Source organism: Ailuropoda melanoleuca, chromosome 3 (assembly GCF_002007445.2).
Source record: "Ailuropoda melanoleuca isolate Jingjing chromosome 3, ASM200744v2, whole genome shotgun sequence".
Taxonomy (NCBI): Eukaryota; Metazoa; Chordata; class Mammalia; order Carnivora; family Ursidae; genus Ailuropoda; species Ailuropoda melanoleuca.
Window position 1 is genome coordinate 143,809,619 of NC_048220.1, and position 17,641 is coordinate 143,827,259.

The following is a 17,641-nucleotide window of genomic DNA, read 5'->3' on the forward strand; positions in this document are numbered from 1 at the left end:
TATACGCAAACAATGAATCATGGAACACTACACCAAAAACTAATGATGCACTGTATGGTGACTAACATATCATAAAAAATAATTTAGACATTCTTATGGTCAAATTTTTATGGTATTAAGATGACCAAGTCATTGACTCTCATGTGAAATTCTTCTTTCTGACATGCTGTTTCTAGTCATTTCCACTGCAATTTGCATAACATTCCCAGAGTTTCTGAGTGAATTTCAATATACAACTTCATAGTAAATTTTTTGAGTAAGACCAACTGACAAAAACCTCCATCTGTATCAGTATTTTCAATGTGAGCCTCTATTTCGTATCACCAACACAATACATACAATAATTTGAGTCAATTTCATTTCAATAATCTCAAATAATGAAACCATTCTTTATCAAATCTTCACTTAGAAAGTAGAAACCAATTCAGCGCATGGCTTCCTCAGAGCCACGCGCTGACATAAGGGATCGGAGAAGGCAGGTGAGGCCTTTGAGGGACATTCAGAGCCACTGCTCTCTGCTCTCCCTCTGGGGACTGGCTACTCGCCTCAGGCAGAAGCCCTGAGCTACCTGCCCATATGCGGTGAGGACCCGTGAGCGCAGCGTGCCCGTGGCCCCAAATGCACCCTGGCCCCTCAGGGCCCACCACCAGGGGAGGCATGAGAAGTGACCTACCCCCTCCACAGGACACGGAGCACTCGGAGCGGACGATGGCCCACGTGTAGCGAGGCTGGCCACCAGGCTTCTTCGCCCCCCGCAGCCGAGGCACTGAGTACTCCCAGGCAACACCCGGGTTCCTTCCCTGAAACAGAAGCTATAAAATAAAAAAGGGGGAAAACAGAGCAAGTTAAAATGGAACTGATAAACATAAGCTAATTTTTAAATAACACTTAATAATATCAACAATAAGTTGGTTGCAGTGAGAAACATTGTCCATCCTCCAAAATTTATATGAACTTTCTAAACAGAAATGAACTGTCAGCAAGAACCAAGCACATTTAGAAAAATGTAGACATTTCAGTCTTTTGCCTTACATTTAGTATACTCCTCCATGCAAGCCTTCGAATACCTTTGCAACCCAACTAAAGTATTTGGTTACTTCCCCCAATGTTTCCTTGGGATCCCCTGCAAATCCTGTCCATCGGAGTGAATCAGAAAGCAATGCCTGTAAAGCACTGTCCGGCTTCCCAGTGAGCTCCAAGCAACCCAGGACCTTGAGTGGTATCACCCATGCCACCACCAAATCCAAGTCAGAGGACCTGCTAGTGTGACTGGACACAGAGGTCTTTCGCCAACTGGCATGCACCCTGTAGTTCCAGGAGAAAACTGTCTTATCAGTAGAGATCTTTTAGGTTGAGCCTGTCCGTGAGCCGTGGCTCAGCACCTTGTGTTTGGACTCTATCTCCTAGCTTGAAACCCAATCGTATGGACCAGTTCCCTTTTCACTCATGAACGTATCAGATCCACTGATCTCAGTGAGAAGGTTTTTTATTTTGGAAACCTCACCATTAATCCATTGATAGAAATTCCGTCTTTGAGGCTTAGAGCCGGTATTGGTCCTTCTGTGATGCGCCAATGGGTAAAGACACTGGCGCTTCCCTGACAATGTGGCACCTCGTTCCCCTCTCTGACAACACAGCTTAGTTGCTGAAGGTGTTGTAGGACAGGGGCGAGCCCCGGACAGGTGGCTGCACAGCAAGGCCACTGAGATGCTGTCCTGACATCCTGAGTCTTTGCAACTCTGCTTCCCTCCAGAACAGTTCCTAATGAGCCATGTTCATCTTCACACTTGACCTATCTCACCTTGTGTGTGATTATTCGAGCTGAAGCCTGAGAGGGTGGGAGAAATAATTAGGGCAGGAATTCAGGGCAAGGAGAACAGCTCAGGGTCAGGAGGGGAGACAGAGGTGGGATGTGTGCATATGGGGCGGCTGCCCCCAGACCACCTGGAGAAGCATCTCCCAGGAAGATACAAGAGGACAGGAGGGGGATGCCTGGCCCCCAGAGCAGGTGGGGGGCATCTGGGGAGCTCACTTCTGCATACCCGGTTGTGGGCTGATAAGGTAACTTTTGAACCACGTGCTTTAACTGTGCACAGAAACACAGAAAGGTAAGGAGTTAGCATATCCAGTGCCAGCCACCTCCATCTGCCCAGTCCCATGGGGACAGATCATGTTATAGGAAGAGCCTAATTGCAGCTTGTGAGCCTCTGCGGTCACGGGTAGAGAACAGAAGGGCAATGGGTCAAAAGGTGGTTGTACGGCCCCCTCCTTGCATGCCAGGACCCGTGTGAGGGCACAGTGGGGGCTCTGCTGCTGGGGGCTCATCACACTCCCATTCCACAGGATTCAGTGGAAAGCTGACCTCACCCCAAACAGAGGCACCAACAGAGTCCCCCGAGCATGCCAGCTTCTTACTGCCAGAGAGCTTTCAGGATGGGGCAGACTGGTAAAAATCCACCGATAAGGACCCCCAGCAGGAGCCACACGACATGCACAAATACAAAGGTGATGAGGCCCCAAGAACGGGAAGAGCCTGAGCCCACAGCCCCATCCAGTGCATCCATTAGTCTTGTTTCTGAGATGCCATCAAACTGCACACATTATTCTGTGCCAGTAGCCCTGGATCGGCACCAACACCCGAAGACCCCCACTCCCAGCCCGAAGACGAGAAGGCTGGGGTCTACCTCCACAACCAGTGTTTCGTTGGTTGGCCCAGGCGAGGTTAAGCTCTCCGGCTCGTGGGAGGACCGTCTGTACTCGAACGTGGTGCCTGAAAACCTGTAACGGCCGGGCCAGTCAACCGTCCAGTGTCCGTTCAGGTAGTATTTTTTGAGGGTGTTGCGCACAGAGATGTAGGAGGTAGACACGTTCATCTCGTGGATGCGAATACTCCGGGCTCCAGCAGGAATGGTGACCATCTGATAATACTCTACAGTAAAGGACACAGGAGCGGGGAGAATGTGGTATCTCATTCGATAGCGCCGAGGCGCAAGCCCTATGCACCCGGGGTTCCCCACCACCAACACCTGAGGATCCACATTGGGAACCAGGAGAAACTCTGGTGTGGCAGTCAGTTCCATTGGGTCTTTAAGTGACTTGTTTGTTTTTTTTTTTAATTGGAGCAAAGCTATTACCATTCTCGCTAATAGTAACCTAGCAACCACTTCCCATCCAAAGGAAAGGCTTGACAAACATAGCAGGGAAGGAGATTGTGTAGATCTTTGCGGGACCCTTAAGGCTGCTATTTCCACTGCACCTCAAGGGGTTCCCGCCAGGAAGTTCCACTCGCCATCTTCTCCGCTCAACACCTGCAGGCAGCTCCGCGTACTCACGGTTGGCGCCGTGGTGCTTGGCGTAGAGCCCCTGGTGCGTCGTGCAGTCTGAGTTATTGCCCCTGCACACACCGCAGGAGTCTTCCATGGCATCGGACCCAAGGACGTGGTCACATCCGACTCTCTGGGGAACCGGGGTCACACGTCATTCGTGCAAGAGAAGACGACAAGAGCGAAGTCACAACCCTCCAGTGAGCAACCCCCCCGCAACAGCAGAACATCTCACCCACACAGGGTAGTTCACAAATATTTATTGGATACCAAATATGTGCACAGCGAGACTGAAACTCGACTCTCGGGTCCAAAGGAGGAAACCCTGAAACCTGTCCTCTTTGGTATGGTCACACGACCTCAGTATCTGGAGCCCTCAGTTAAATCTCTCAGATTGTCTCGTGGGAGAGAACAGTGCATTTCAGACTGACACAAAGCTCTTCTTCATGGAATTGACAAGCCATGTGTCCACAGGAGGGTTCGCTGGACCATGCCGCCACGCCTCTGAATCGCCATGTGCAATGCAGAGAAGTAACACACGCCACGGGGGAATTATTCCCAGCAGTACCTTATGTAACGGGCATGTTTGTTTACTGTCTTAGAACTTAAGGGGCTCTTTATAATGTCTGTGGTGCCTGCTAGTGTTACACTTCTTAACAAAGAGTTTAGTGTATACAAGTAAAAACTCCATTCAGAAATGAAGTAAATACAGCCCGCAACGCCTTGCTTGAAATCCTTAGGGCCAGATGCATTTCAGAGCTCAGTGTTTTTGGATTTTAGGAAGATAATTAACATATTATGCACATAACATGAGAGTCCCAGCAGGACCTAGGGCAGCGCCCCTAATAAAACACATACGTGATGTTTCTACAGCAAAATGTGAACATCTTCACTCTAAGTGGACTAAATAAAACTGACAAATATATCAGTTCAGGGCAGGTTCTGGCCAGCGAACAAACTCAGGGCACCTTATATTATGCAACATAATGAACTTTCCATCTGATAGCTTTTGGGATTTCAGAACTACACATAAGGGATTGTGACAGTGTATCATGAAGAATACCCCAAAATAATGAAATATTTAACAAGTCAACTAGTAATTAGACAAAATGGACAGAGATCTCAACATTTTAAAGCTGAAAGAGATCTCGATAGAACAGAGTTGATCTTCACTTGGTAAAAAGGATGACCCTGCGTGTCTCGGCGGATGACCCAACTTTACCTGGTCATCCAATTTAGAGAAATCTAGAATGAAGACCAAGGTCCTTGGACTCATGGGTATGCATACTGAGTTACTACAAGGAAAAACCCATCGTTCACATTCAGTGTATTTGATCTCCTAAGGCTTTCACTTTCTGCATATAACAGAATTCCTTCCCCATCTCACCTCTGTGGGGGGCGGCAAGCTCAGGGCTCTATGGCCACTTAGTCGCCAGTCTTTCCCAGCTTGTCTTCTAAGTCCCTCCACAGAAGAGACCCCTGCATGATGCAAAGTGGCCTCCGGGCTCAAAGCTGCCCCCATCTGTGCTGCCCACCCTACTGCAGGCTGGTCCCCACTCTGCTTCTCCCTGATGTGAGGATACAAGCCCTCTGAGCACCCCTTCCTGCTCCCTCACCTCCCTCGGCACCCCGGCGCTGCCTGCCCTCGGGTACTCTGATGCCTGAGTCGGGTCCTATCAACCCACGCTTTTTTGCAGGACCCTGCTTCCAGTCTGCTCCCCCAAACCCCTCTGCCAACTCACCCTTCCAGATCTAGCTCAGAAGCTCCCTTCTCCAAGGAGCCCTGCAAGTCCCCCAGATCCGCATCCAGGAAGGAATCAGCTCTCCCCTGCTCCCCATTCTCTGCATGCACCTGGACTGCAGCAAGCCCCATGTGTCTCAGTGTGTGTTCGTGTGGCTCCCCTCCCCACCCACCGGGCTGTGAGTCAGAGAGGAATGGCGGGATTTAAATGTCTGGTGTCTTTAGCCCCTTAGAGGACGCCTGGCACAGAGCAGACTGTCTGGACACATGTGTTGAATGAATGAACGATCATTATTACCTCACATATCCCATCTATACAAACATTACGGCTATCCTCCGAGCATGGAGTCCCATCTTTGACTTTATTTGACAAAGAAAAGAAGAAATCAAATCCTTCTGCGATACAGTAGAGTTTGCATAAGTGCTGATCTTAAAAAGAAATACACACACAAACACAAATAAGAAAGATACTTAAGCTCTGATCATTTTCGCTCTAAATTTTAGATAGACTTTTTAAAGTTTTTTTTCCCCATAAAATAACTTCCACACAATATTCATTGCAAAGACATTTTTGTATAGTTGTCTCATGAGGCTTGGATTTTTTTCCCTTTGATTTTTAATTTGTATAAGGCTTCAGTAGTAATTTTTACTCTTCTCTGTCCTCTCCTATCCTTGTTCTTTACCCAGTGGTTGGCACATAGTAGGCATTCAATAAATATTTGTTGACTTGAATACAACATAACTGTTCCAGTACTTCACTAGTATGATTAACTAGTCTCTTGTAGACATGCAAAAGGTCATTACCATTTAGTAGCAATATATAACACTCTCACAAATAAAATGTAATAAAAGAATTCAAATGATCACCAAATTTCTTAATAGCTAATGCCTCTGATGAAATATATATTTGAACCAATAAAAGGAATAACTTTTAGAGGAACTCTCCAGAGGATAATGTTTTCTACAAATGTAAGGACTGTCGAAGCACATTGATACATGGAGACTAAAGGTATCATTGTACACTTAAGCGTGGCAGATCAAGTTGACCTCCTCTCTTGATAATCTAGTTCGAAGATTTTATGATTTACTTAATTAATATGGACTTCCATAGAAACTTTTTTCCCTTCGTTGTTCTTGGTAAAGAAGGGAAGAGTTGATAATGAAATTATACTCTGCCTTAGGAATTTTCATGGGCTCAAGACTCATCTACAAATATTTTCTTTATTGAACAAGATGAAACCAACTGAATAACCTTAAGAATCAAGTTGAGTATGTGCTTCCACGATTAATGTATTTATTTCCCGAGATCGTAGAGTCGGGAGTAACATACATATTTTGACCTCAATTTCAAAGACCTTTCTCCTTTTTCTCCCACCGACTTATTATTTCTCACTGGCTCAAATTTTACTGAGTTTAGGAGTTCAAAACTCAACCAAAAATGCTTTGTGTGAAACTGCTTAAAATTTTCCTTCGAGACCATACTGACTTCATAAAGCTCTCACCATGAAAACATTGTGTCTATTGGGTGGGAGAAGGGTAATGTCAGAGGAGATTCACGTATTTCTTAAGTGTCACTTGGACAGTATTCCCAGTTTCAGAGAGCAAAATGACTGGCTGTTCTTTGAATTTCTCCTTAAATTATGCCAATTGAGCTACCAGTTTCAAGTTATTTTAATCTTAGGAATAATACATCTTTCTCTCAACCTGGAGAGTAAAATTGGACATAGGGTGCAAATAACCTTCTTGGTTTAGATCAAGACTTTTGAAAACAGTACACTTGAAAATGATCTGATTTTCCAAAAGATGCTAAACTTTTGCTCTCATTCTCGGTCCAGGGTAAGTGTTCAGAGGGTGACAGTGTAAGGCAGCATCACCATCGACTGCTGTGACTTGTAATAAGGAAAACGCTGATCCATGATCAATATAAATCATCTAGTTTGAATGCTTTGTCACTTCTTGGAGGGTCTCACTGTATGGTGCGCACCGTCTCTAGCTGCTTGTTAACTCCTGACCACACAGCTGGTCAAGTTTAGACCAGAAGCCGGTGGCCACAGGGCAGGCGGAAGAGCCTGTGGCAGTCAGCTCACACAGCGGTACGGTCTATCCGAACAGCAAACTTAAGATCGTGTCACTCTTAAAAGAGTATACAGATAACAAAGCACAAGGCTGGTACTAGGAGAGGGATTTAGGATTTACCTTCCACTTGGGTGTAGGGCTTCCACGTGTAGCGCCATCCTCGGAACCGTTTGCCATTGTACTCAGCGCACTGCAGCGCACGGAAGTCAACGCTGTTGTGCGGACATTGCTGACTGTTGCAAAGCCTCAGAGTACGAGTCGAGCCCTCACAAAACTTGCCTCCGTGCGATGGTCTGGAACGGTTAGAAACCTTGCATTTAATAGCGACTCTCCCCTCCCTGGAAACTAGGCTTCTTGGAGAGCTGAGCAGATTCTGTTAAATTGCTCACAGTGACCGAGGAAGAAGCCTGCATCTCTAGGGGACCCTGGCCCTTTCTGACCATGAATGATATGGGCTCTGTTATTGACATCAGTAGGGCAAGTTACGATGTGGAAGTGGGTCTGCCTGCCATCTGTTCACTGCCGGCTTCCAGAACCCCGGCAGAAGGCAGGGGCCATCGTGGTTCTCCACACTCCATAGAGGAGGGACCGCGAAGCAAGGGCGGCTGTCCCAGGACCTCACAGTGGACAGAAGGCAGAGCTGAGACTGACATTCAAATACGTCACTTTCCAGATGGCAGCTTCTTCTACCACCAGCGTCCCTGTGGCCAGGCCAGGCCAGTAGGTCAGCTCAGAAGCAGTCACCTTCTGCCGGTTGGTGCTGACAGCAGAGTCCCTGTTGACCCCCCTGGAATCCATGTGGACGCACCATGGAGGGGGCATCCTCTAGACAGCCAAGGGACATACTGGGTGTCACCAATTAAAGACACGACCAAAGAGCTGTGATATGACTCATGTTTTAAATCAATTGAGGTGCAAAAGGAGGATTGGGAACCCCCCCCCAACCCACTACTCTGAGGACCACTTCTGAAGGTCGTGTCTTCTCACAGAAGGTCATGATTAAACCATGGGTTGTAAAGGCAAATATATTGGTTGAAAAACCAAACATTTGGCTTTTTTCACATAAAAAATAGTTCTTACTGATTTTTATTCATTTGTGTTCTCTATGCTCATGATTGATTTGCTTATTTTAGGCAGATCCTTTGGCATTTCACATAAATGTGGTAAAAATCCATTTCTTGAATATCAGTGCTGGGTCTGTTTCCCTGTGCTATGGTCAAGTAGTTTTAAGCATCTTAATTTATGCTGAAGAGATACCACTGTTTGAGAAATACTTGACTAAAATGACTTCCTGCTTAACGATTCTTTTTTTTTAAATTCCAGTACAGTGAACATATGGTGTAATATTCAGATGTATGATAGAGTGATTCAACACTTCCATGTATCACCTGGTGTCATGATGACAGGTGCCCTCCTTCATCCCCATCACCTGTTTTCCTTGTCCCCCCACACACCTCCCCTCTGGTGACCATCAGTGTGGTCTCTAGAGTTAAGAGTTGTTTCTTGCTTTGTCTCCCTCTTTCTCTAATTTCCCCCTTTGTTGTTTGTTTCTTAAGTTCCACATATGAGTGAAGTCATATGATATCTGTCTTTCTCTGACTGACTTATTTCGCTTAGCACAACACCCTCTGGCTCCATCCGCGTGGTTGGACCTTCTCACTGATCCCTATAAACTATGTGACGGACAGATCAGTATCACCGTACACAGCTGTCGGGAAGTTCACATCATAGAAACCGCTCGTGAGGAGGAAGTGCAAATGTGCTTACTTGGGATTTGTGCACAGGCGGTCTCTGTGAGACACCCCTCCTCCGCAGGTCCTGGAGCAAGGGGACCAGGAAGACCAGTCTGACCAATGGCCATGGGTGGGCTTGGGGCCTTCGTCACCATATTTCACACACTGTCCTCCACGGCACCACTAAAAGTCAAGGAAAAGAAAAAAGGAAAAAGAAAGGTTGACATGGGTCACAGATGGACGGGTGGGTCCATGGTTGCCATAACGCTCAGCCCCGGGGAGTTCTGTAGGACAGGTAGACATCAACGCCCACCTTCGGGTAGCACCTAACACAAATACAGTCAATGTAGTTTCTTCTTTCTTTCCAAACCTAACATGGTTTTATAAATCCCCACAGAGGGAAGATCCAGAGAAGAGTCATTTTCTAACGTCTGAGCTGCTGGAGTTCCGCACATTTAATTAAGTAGTGCCGCACGGACGTTCAGCCCAACAGTTGGGCTCTCCAGTGAGTGAACTCCAACCTCTCCTGGAACAACGTGCTTTTCATAGCTCTTTAGGAACAGACAGAGTCTTGGGTGGAAAAGTCCAGCTGGAGGTTCCATGTGACTCCACACCTTGTCACTTCTGGCCGGTACTCTGCACCTTCACACCCAAGCACCTGGGCTCGGAGCCTGGAGCCTGGGGGTTGTCAGCGGAGGCATGTTAGAGGTCAGACCGCTTCCCTAGGAGCTGAAACAACCCACACAGGAGCCCCATCCGTCCCTACGAGCCTGGAGATGCTATCAGCTCTCCTCTCTCAAGAGAAGCGCTCGTCAATGTTAGTTCATGCTAAAAGCCATCACACGTAAAGGCCATACAACATCTAACATCGTGTTTAGCGGTGCTGGTTTTCTACCCATGGTTTGGTATAGACTTCAAGGGTCGTTAGGCCATCTGTTGAGAGGAGAAAAGGAACTTGCTTGTCTCTTGTTGCTGGCCTGCATGGAGCAGCAGCACCCAGCCTGAGGGCTGGGGGTGGGGGTGTGGTGAGGTCTCCTTCTGTTTGTCTCCCAGATGAGGGCTACCAGATTTGTTCTGGGTGAAAAAAATGGGGCTTTACAAGAGGAAAATAATAATACTTCCATTACTAATTGTTGTGTTTGGTGAAAACATATCAAGTAGCTGATATCTGACCATTGTCACACAGAAATGGCAGTTATAAGTGGTTTAATATCATTTGAGGAAGAAAAATTGAACAGAAGTAATTCTGAGGAATAAAACCTCATCCATTCAATTCTTTGATTCTTTCTGAGAAATAAATTGATAAATACATAAATACGTGAATAAGTCTCTCTTTCGTTACCTCCTGTCCACAACCCCAGGGGATAGAAAAAAGTCCTGGAGTACCCCTGACACCATCAGCAAAATGAGGGGTGTGAAGCTGACAGCAAGACATCTGCTCCCTGATGGCCTCGTGAGTCCAAGGTGAGAGCTGGGTTTGGGCAAAGCGGGAGCCAGCTCCTGTGGACTTTGAGCAGGGCCCTGGGGCAAGGAGGGACACAGAGGGACACGGAGGGGCAAGGAGGGACAAGGACGGTATCTGTTGTGATTGTATTGTCCCAGTTGAAAAGAATCATCTGATCAGAGCTTTCTAATACAAAGACAGAAAATGGGAAAGCAGGAACCCACATGTTGAAAACTCAGAAAATGTTTTTAGGTTTTAAAGTCACTTGAATTAATTCTTACTCTATGGTTATGATTAAGCCAATGACTTGGTTAAATTGATTTTGCTTTTGGTATTTAAGGATTACTTTAAGAAAATTTGGTTTAATTTTGTTTTAAAATTACACAAAATATTTACTTTTTTTCAAAATTTACAGTTTATTGTTTTTATTTTTTAATGTAGGAAAATTGTTATACAGATTAGTATTCCTTGTCTTTGTAAGTGACAGCCCACTGCACACGTTCTTCCATTCTGCTTCTCCACCTAACAGTACGTCTGGAGATCATCTCTTGGGTGTAGACAGGTCTCTCATTCTGCATTTAGGGTTTTGCTCTCTTCGTGGACATCTCCACGATCCCCAGTCTTCGGCTGTCACAATTGCTGCTGCCATGAGCAGCCTTGCCCATGCAACTTGTGCTGTTTCTGTCAGAGTAACCTTACAGGACTATCCTTTTAAGGGTTATTTTAAAAACCTTTCTGGGGGCGCCTGGGTGGCACAGTGGTTAAGCGTCTGCCTTCGGCTCAGGGCATGATCCCGGCATTATGGGATTGAGCCCCACATCAGGTTCCTCCGTGATGAGCCTGCTTCTTCCTCTCCCACTCACCCTGCTTGTGTTCCCTCTCTCGCTGGCTGTCTCTATCTCTGTCAACTAAATAAATAAAATCTTAAAAAAAAAAAACAAAAAAACCTTTCTGAAAATCTCAGGAGAAAGCACTATACCTTCTCCCGTGGATGTTGGGGGATGCATGGGTGCGGGGGGACACAGACGCACGAACACGCACACTCACACCCACGCACGACCTGGACTATAATTCCATGCATGTCACAGACCTGTGGAGCCCATTGTGAGCAGGTCAGGGGAAGAGCCTGTGTTAGACAGACATAGGACATTTCAACCGAAAACACCAGTTAAGTTTCCTAGGACCGTCCCATGTTTCTCACCTTTTTTTGTTTTTTGTTTTTTTTAATGGACACTGTGGCTTTTGGCAGAAGACTTTACCTTAGCAAGCAAGATGGCACAAGGAGCGCTTGTTTCTGCTGTGATACTGTCCCCAGAGTCTGCATGTCACACCTAAACCCAGCACACGTGGGAAGCACCCTGATAAAATACAAGAGCAGACTCGGGGAGAGGAGAGGAAAAGAGCCTCTGTATTCATTCTGCTGCTGTGTGGCCTGGGGCAAGTTACTCAAGTGCTCTGAGCCTGCACATCCTCCTGAGAACCTTAGGGATGGTGCAAACTACCAGACTGAATTGTTCCAAAATGCAGTGCAATGACACAGACCAAGTACCTAGCACCAAGCATAAGTATAACATGAGAGTGGTTTAATACTACATTAGGGAACCACGATTGTTAGAGAGCTAGAATCTGCTTTCATATGCATTAGGCTGTAGTCTGAACCCCTTGAACAGGATTTCCCATGATATGAGGACAAAGGACGCTAGTGTCCTTTCCCTGTAAGGTTCCTGAGTGCATAAGAGGGGGGCTGCAATGGGATCACCATGACAGGGTGGTTGTGAGGACTGAATGTATGTGATGTACTAAGGATGGAGTCTGACACTCCAAGATGCAATTTAGTCCATTTACCACATGCACAAGCCTCAAAGACAGCACAGGATGGAGGGAAATAGGCTCCCGCCTGGGAGAAAAGTGCACAGAAATAGTATGGTTATTGCCAGTCATCCAGAACAGACCAGCTGCTCTGGGATTTCCCATAAGTATTGAGATTCTGACTTCTGGTAATCCACACATCTGAACTGATAAACCTTAGGGACACAGGAGAATCTATAATACAGGAAGACATACAACTAACAGCAAAGGGAGCCTTCACAGGAGCCCCCAATGCTATCCCACTGTGGCCACCGTGCAGCCCCTGGGCAAAGCACATCACTCCTGGGTAATTTTAAGCATGTATTCTGGCTTGATGTGCACAAATTCTTTTTTATATGAAGGAAAGGCCCATATTTGGAAGTACAAGGGAAAGTAATTTAATAATACCAATGACCAATACCAATACCCAATCATAGCAATGATCAATTTAACTGTGCTTTCGGGGTAAATAAAACATAAGAAGAATATACAGGTTATTCCGAGGAAGGCCCACAGCTCTGAAATCAGTCCTATAGGAAGCAGGCGGCTGGAAAAGCACCTGTGCCAGTGTATGCTGAAACTCAGGGGCAACAGTGGGAAGGCAGCTAATCTTTCAGGAAATGGGCGTAATGTTGCAAACTATCACCTGAAGAGTAAGTTTTAGCCAATTATCTGCAGAAAGTGATGACCAGTGGCAGCTTAATACTCAGGCAACTCCCCAGGGTCCTGTGACAACAGGCATTTCCACACCACAGTGCATCCACATGTCCCTTTCCTCTTCTGAGAATCTAAAAGCATTTTTATTCAATTTCTGGGGGGTTATGAGTTACGTAACTATTGTTGCTTATATCTCTGGAAGGATTTAATAATCCATCTCACCCTCTCTGGGGGACTGCAAATAAAGCACAGAGGCGCACGCAGGACAAGGTGCAGCTGGGTGCTCTTCTCACATAAGCACACGCAGCTCTCTCCACGTCCCCAGTCAGTGTTGCAATAATTAACCTGAAAGCACAATTTGCACTGTTTGTTAACATGTTTAACCCTCACTGTCCGTGCTCACTTTTAAATAGCCTCAGACTGTGATATATTTGCTTTGGAATCTACACATAACAGATCAATGCTATTTAGACATTTATCTCTTTCCTGTGCATTAGTGTCACTAAAAAGGTCACACACCTAGTGGCACAGAAATGGGTACAGGGATCATTTGGGCATTTGGGTCCAATATATCTCTATCTTTATCAATGTTTTTGTATTTTAAAAAGAACAGTGCAACCACAGATTGAGTCAAAGGAATCAAAATAATACTCTTGGACGTTAAGGTAATTTATTTTTGAATTTCAGTGACGCACTGCGTTACTTCCCCAGACATTTGCTGGCTGCACCTACTGCGTGATCTGTGTCATAAAGAAAATGCAACACGGCCACATGTCAACATAGTTTTGCTTCAAAGATGGCATTTCACGGCCTTTATGCTTCCACTCCCTATTTCATGGTGTTGAAAGATGTGCTCACATGGAGCCGCCCTGGATCGTGTGAGTGATCTTTTGAAGGGTTTTGTTACTAATAATCAATATTAATTTTACTTTCATCAAACTCTTCTCAAATCTCCTCCCTAAGCTTCATGATTACATATTTAGAAACTGAGGGCATACATAATTTTCAGCCTGTATCTTTCTCATTAGTAAATCAGCTTTTGGAAACTTGTAGTGGTAAGAAGTAAACTTTCAATGTTTTAATTTGGGTATCAATTGCATTTATTTTGAAATATCAAAATAACCTCCTATGGTTACAATCGCTGTAACATTAAATTTCATTTCCCTGTGAGCCCTCCAAGATCACTAAGTGTTACTGGGGCAAATGTGTCACACTGCTGGTTAGCGCTCTCCTTGCCTCTCATGACATTAATTGGCATGCTGAGTTGGGGCCTCTGTTCTCAGCCAGAACAGCGGTTAGGGATCAGAGTCATAAGAAGACCTCAAGGAATCCATAGAAGCAGGGGCCTGAGTGTCTGTAACTCTCCGAAGAGACAACTGGAAAGCTCCGTTTGCTTGCAGGGTGACAACTTGATAGAATACCAGGATATAAATAAAGCTTCCTTGAAATCGGAGCTCATGGACCCAGGCTCAATGTCTGGGTGGAAATATGGTGGATCAGAACCAGAGTTGGCACAGCAGTGCAGGGAAGGCCTGCCTGCCCTTGAGTGGGGGCCCACTGAGAGCAGCTGGCTAGCTGGCCTGTAGAGACCTACTGATTCAGGAGGCTGGGTGTGCACACACACACAAAGGAAGGCACGAATGGATGAACAGGTATGTGCGAAAGAGGTGGCCGCTCCTGTGGTCATACCAGGCAGGAGATGGACACAGTGGTCCAGTAGAAGGACCAGGCTTCTGAAAAGGTAGGCATACCTGGTGTGGATTGGAAGGGCAGATCTGAGAGGGCAGAGCCCGGTGTCTTCCTCGTATGCTTGAGGATGGCAACACCTGCTCCTTGACTTGTCCTGGGANGCTCATGGACCCAGGCTCAATGTCTGGGTGGAAATATGGTGGATCAGAACCAGAGTTGGCACAGCAGTGCAGGGAAGGCCTGCCTGCCCTTGAGTGGGGGCCCACTGAGAGCAGCTGGCTAGCTGGCCTGTAGAGACCTACTGATTCAGGAGGCTGGGTGTGCACACACACACAAAGGAAGGCACGGATGGATGAACAGGTAGGTGCGAAAGAGGTGGCCGCTCCTGTGGTCATACCAGGCAGGAGATGGACACAGTGGTCCAGTAGAAGGACCAGGCTTCTGAAAAGGTAGGCATATCTGGTGTGGATTGGAAGGGCAGATCTGAGAGGGCAGAGCCCGGTGTCTTCCTCGTATGCTTGAGGATGGCAACACCTGCTCCTTGACTTGTCCTGGGACCTAGATGAAGTGGTTGTAGGTAATGTGCCCAACTCAGGCTTGGTACCTGAGAGGCACTAAGCCAGCACACACTTCCTTCCCCACTCCCAGGGCGTGCAGTGATTCCAGCCCAAATGCAGCTCTCTGCCGGGCTTCGTGGCTATGGCCTTAGGGAGCCGGTGTTACCAATTCATGGGGGCAGATGATACAAAATAAATGGTGTTTTAAAATGTGAAATTATTTTTATGTATTTGTCATAGATATCTCACACAGTGTTCAGTACCTAGTTGGCTTTCAAGACATGTTTTCTGAGTGAGTTGAACATCTGTTAGTTTGTTCCCATGGAAACCTTGAGCAGAATGAGTGGGAACATTTTTTTGTGCAAAAGGAAATGAATAGTGGTAAGTGAAATGTTAGCGGAAGAAGATGACATAGGCGGGCCACCTTATGTATGAAAATATAGATCTAGACCCTGCTATTTAAAGATTTTCTTTTTTTTTCTTTTTTAAAGAATTATTTATTTATTTCAGAGAGAGAATGAGAGAGAGAGGGAGAGAGAGAGTGCATAAGAAGGAGGGGAAGAGGGAGAGGGCAGGGAATCCCAAGCAGACTCCCCACTGAGCTCAGAGCCTGGATGCCCCTAAAGTACTTTCATAATATTCTTACATTGTAGTTTTCTGGAACATTCTGCAGAATAAAGAAGTATCAATGGGAGGTACTATTAAAGATGATGATTTTTAACTTTACTAAGGACTAAGCTCTCAAGTACAGAATGTGGGTGATAGCTTGTCTGGAAAGCACGTGACCCACCAACCCAGTCTGTGCCTGGCTTATGCCCCGCGTATGTTTCAGCCCACTCTGGAAGTTGCTCAAACCCCAATTCAGTTCTCCAGGCAGAAACAAATCACAACAGTTAGAAGAGCCTTGAAATATCATACAGTCCATGCTACTGTTATTCAACATATCGAAAAGTATTTGAGACCTTGGTACCCTACAGATATAACTGGCATTTCATAAAAATGTGACACTCTACCCTGGAAGACAAATAAAAAATCTAGTTCCTCAAAGAATTAGATATCAAAATGACCATGAAATGACTAAACAACCAAAAACCAGTTTTACCCTCTCTTCTCATATTTTGAACTTCTAACTTCTAGACAATAATGTGCAATGATTGTATTAAATTAAGCATTATTGTGGCATGTCATTACATTCTTAATTAAATTTTAGGGTCCTCTTGGAACAAAGACCTTATTAAATCCTACATCTAGGGCCAAGGAGCTGGAATGTAAGACATGCTGGGCGTGGGGGAGAAGCTCCCAATTTCACAACAGTACCCAAGACACTAAGGTGATCAAATTTCAAAGTAATTCTGGCAGTCCGCATCTCAGACTGCGGGGTCAGGCCGCCAAGCGCCATAATATTGCAGAACAGGCACTAGATGAAGATGCAGTGTTTGTAATAACTAATACTTTGGAAGAAAAACGCTGATGTCCACATGGACAGCCCATGCTTGCTTTCCTCTTTGCAGCTAAGGAATCTGACTGTAATGAAGGCGCTCACTTGCGAGTCTATCCTATAATTTAAGAGCTGTGGTCACGAAGACCAATTTCAGTCATACTGACTTGGTTGAGTTAAGCATCACAACCTAACACCCCAAATAAAACCAACATTTTCCGATGACTGTGTTGGGAATTTATTGGGGGATTTCCCTACCGTGAGCGCACTGTCCTCAGATCCATTTTCTCAAACTGTCCATATTAGACTCTCCAAAATACCAACTGAAAATGCCATCACAAACGATGATATAATGGGATCTATAATTTATCACAATTATTTGTTTTCCAAGTAGGGGGGTGCTTTATCACTGGTTCCAGTGATCACTCTACAAAGCATTAGAGGACAGAAGAGACCGTGGCCATTTGGTGTGTGATTTATAAACAAGTATGTAAACACCCATACACCAAATACACATCTATTCGTCCAAGAAACAAATGTCTATGCATTTACACTATGTATTCACTTTTCAAACTAAACTGCATGGGGACTTGAAATGAGTCCCTTTCTAAAATAGCATTCCCCCATTTATAACCTGCTCCATGCGTGTTCACTGAGGAGCACTTAGGTGCTGATTACTGGTTTAGGCATTAGGTAACTTGCCTGTTATTCATTTATTTGTTTTTCAAAGATTTTATTTATTTGAGAGAGAGGTAATGAGCTGGGGGGAGGGACAGAAGGAGAAGGCATTAGAGGACAGAAGAGACCATGGCCATTTGGTGTGTGATTTATACACAAGTATGTAAACACCCATACACCAAATACACATCTATTCGCCCAAGAAACAAATGTCTATGCATTTACACTATGTATTCACTTTTCAAACTAAACTGCATGGGGACTTGAAATGAGTCCCTTTCTAAAATAGCATTCCCCCATTTATAACCTGCTCCACGCGTGTTCACTGAGGAGCACTTAGGTGCTGATTACTGGTTTAGGCATTAGGTAACTTGCCTGTTATTTATTTATTTGTTTTTCAAAGATTTTATTTATTTGAGAGAGAGGTAATGAGCTGGGGGGAGGGACAGAAGGAGAA

General features: G+C 45.5%; 1 protein-coding gene across 1 annotated transcript in view; it reads right to left on the reverse strand.

The window, feature by feature from the left end:
* The window catches only part of ADAMTS16 (ADAM metallopeptidase with thrombospondin type 1 motif 16), a 166,790-nt gene that overhangs the window by 72,767 nt on the left and 76,382 nt on the right, over window positions 1-17,641 (reverse strand). Inside the window, exons 11-18 of the mRNA XM_034655676.1 lie at window positions 14,512-14,573; window positions 13,045-13,167; window positions 8,908-9,056; window positions 7,261-7,433; window positions 5,363-5,493; window positions 3,333-3,456; window positions 2,685-2,929; window positions 674-812 (exon numbers count right to left, since the gene is read on the reverse strand). Of these exons, the coding sequence (XP_034511567.1) occupies window positions 674-812; window positions 2,685-2,929; window positions 3,333-3,456; window positions 5,363-5,493; window positions 7,261-7,433; window positions 8,908-9,056; window positions 13,045-13,167; window positions 14,512-14,573 (1,146 nt within the window). The remainder of the gene's footprint in view (window positions 1-673; window positions 813-2,684; window positions 2,930-3,332; window positions 3,457-5,362; window positions 5,494-7,260; window positions 7,434-8,907; window positions 9,057-13,044; window positions 13,168-14,511; window positions 14,574-17,641) is intronic.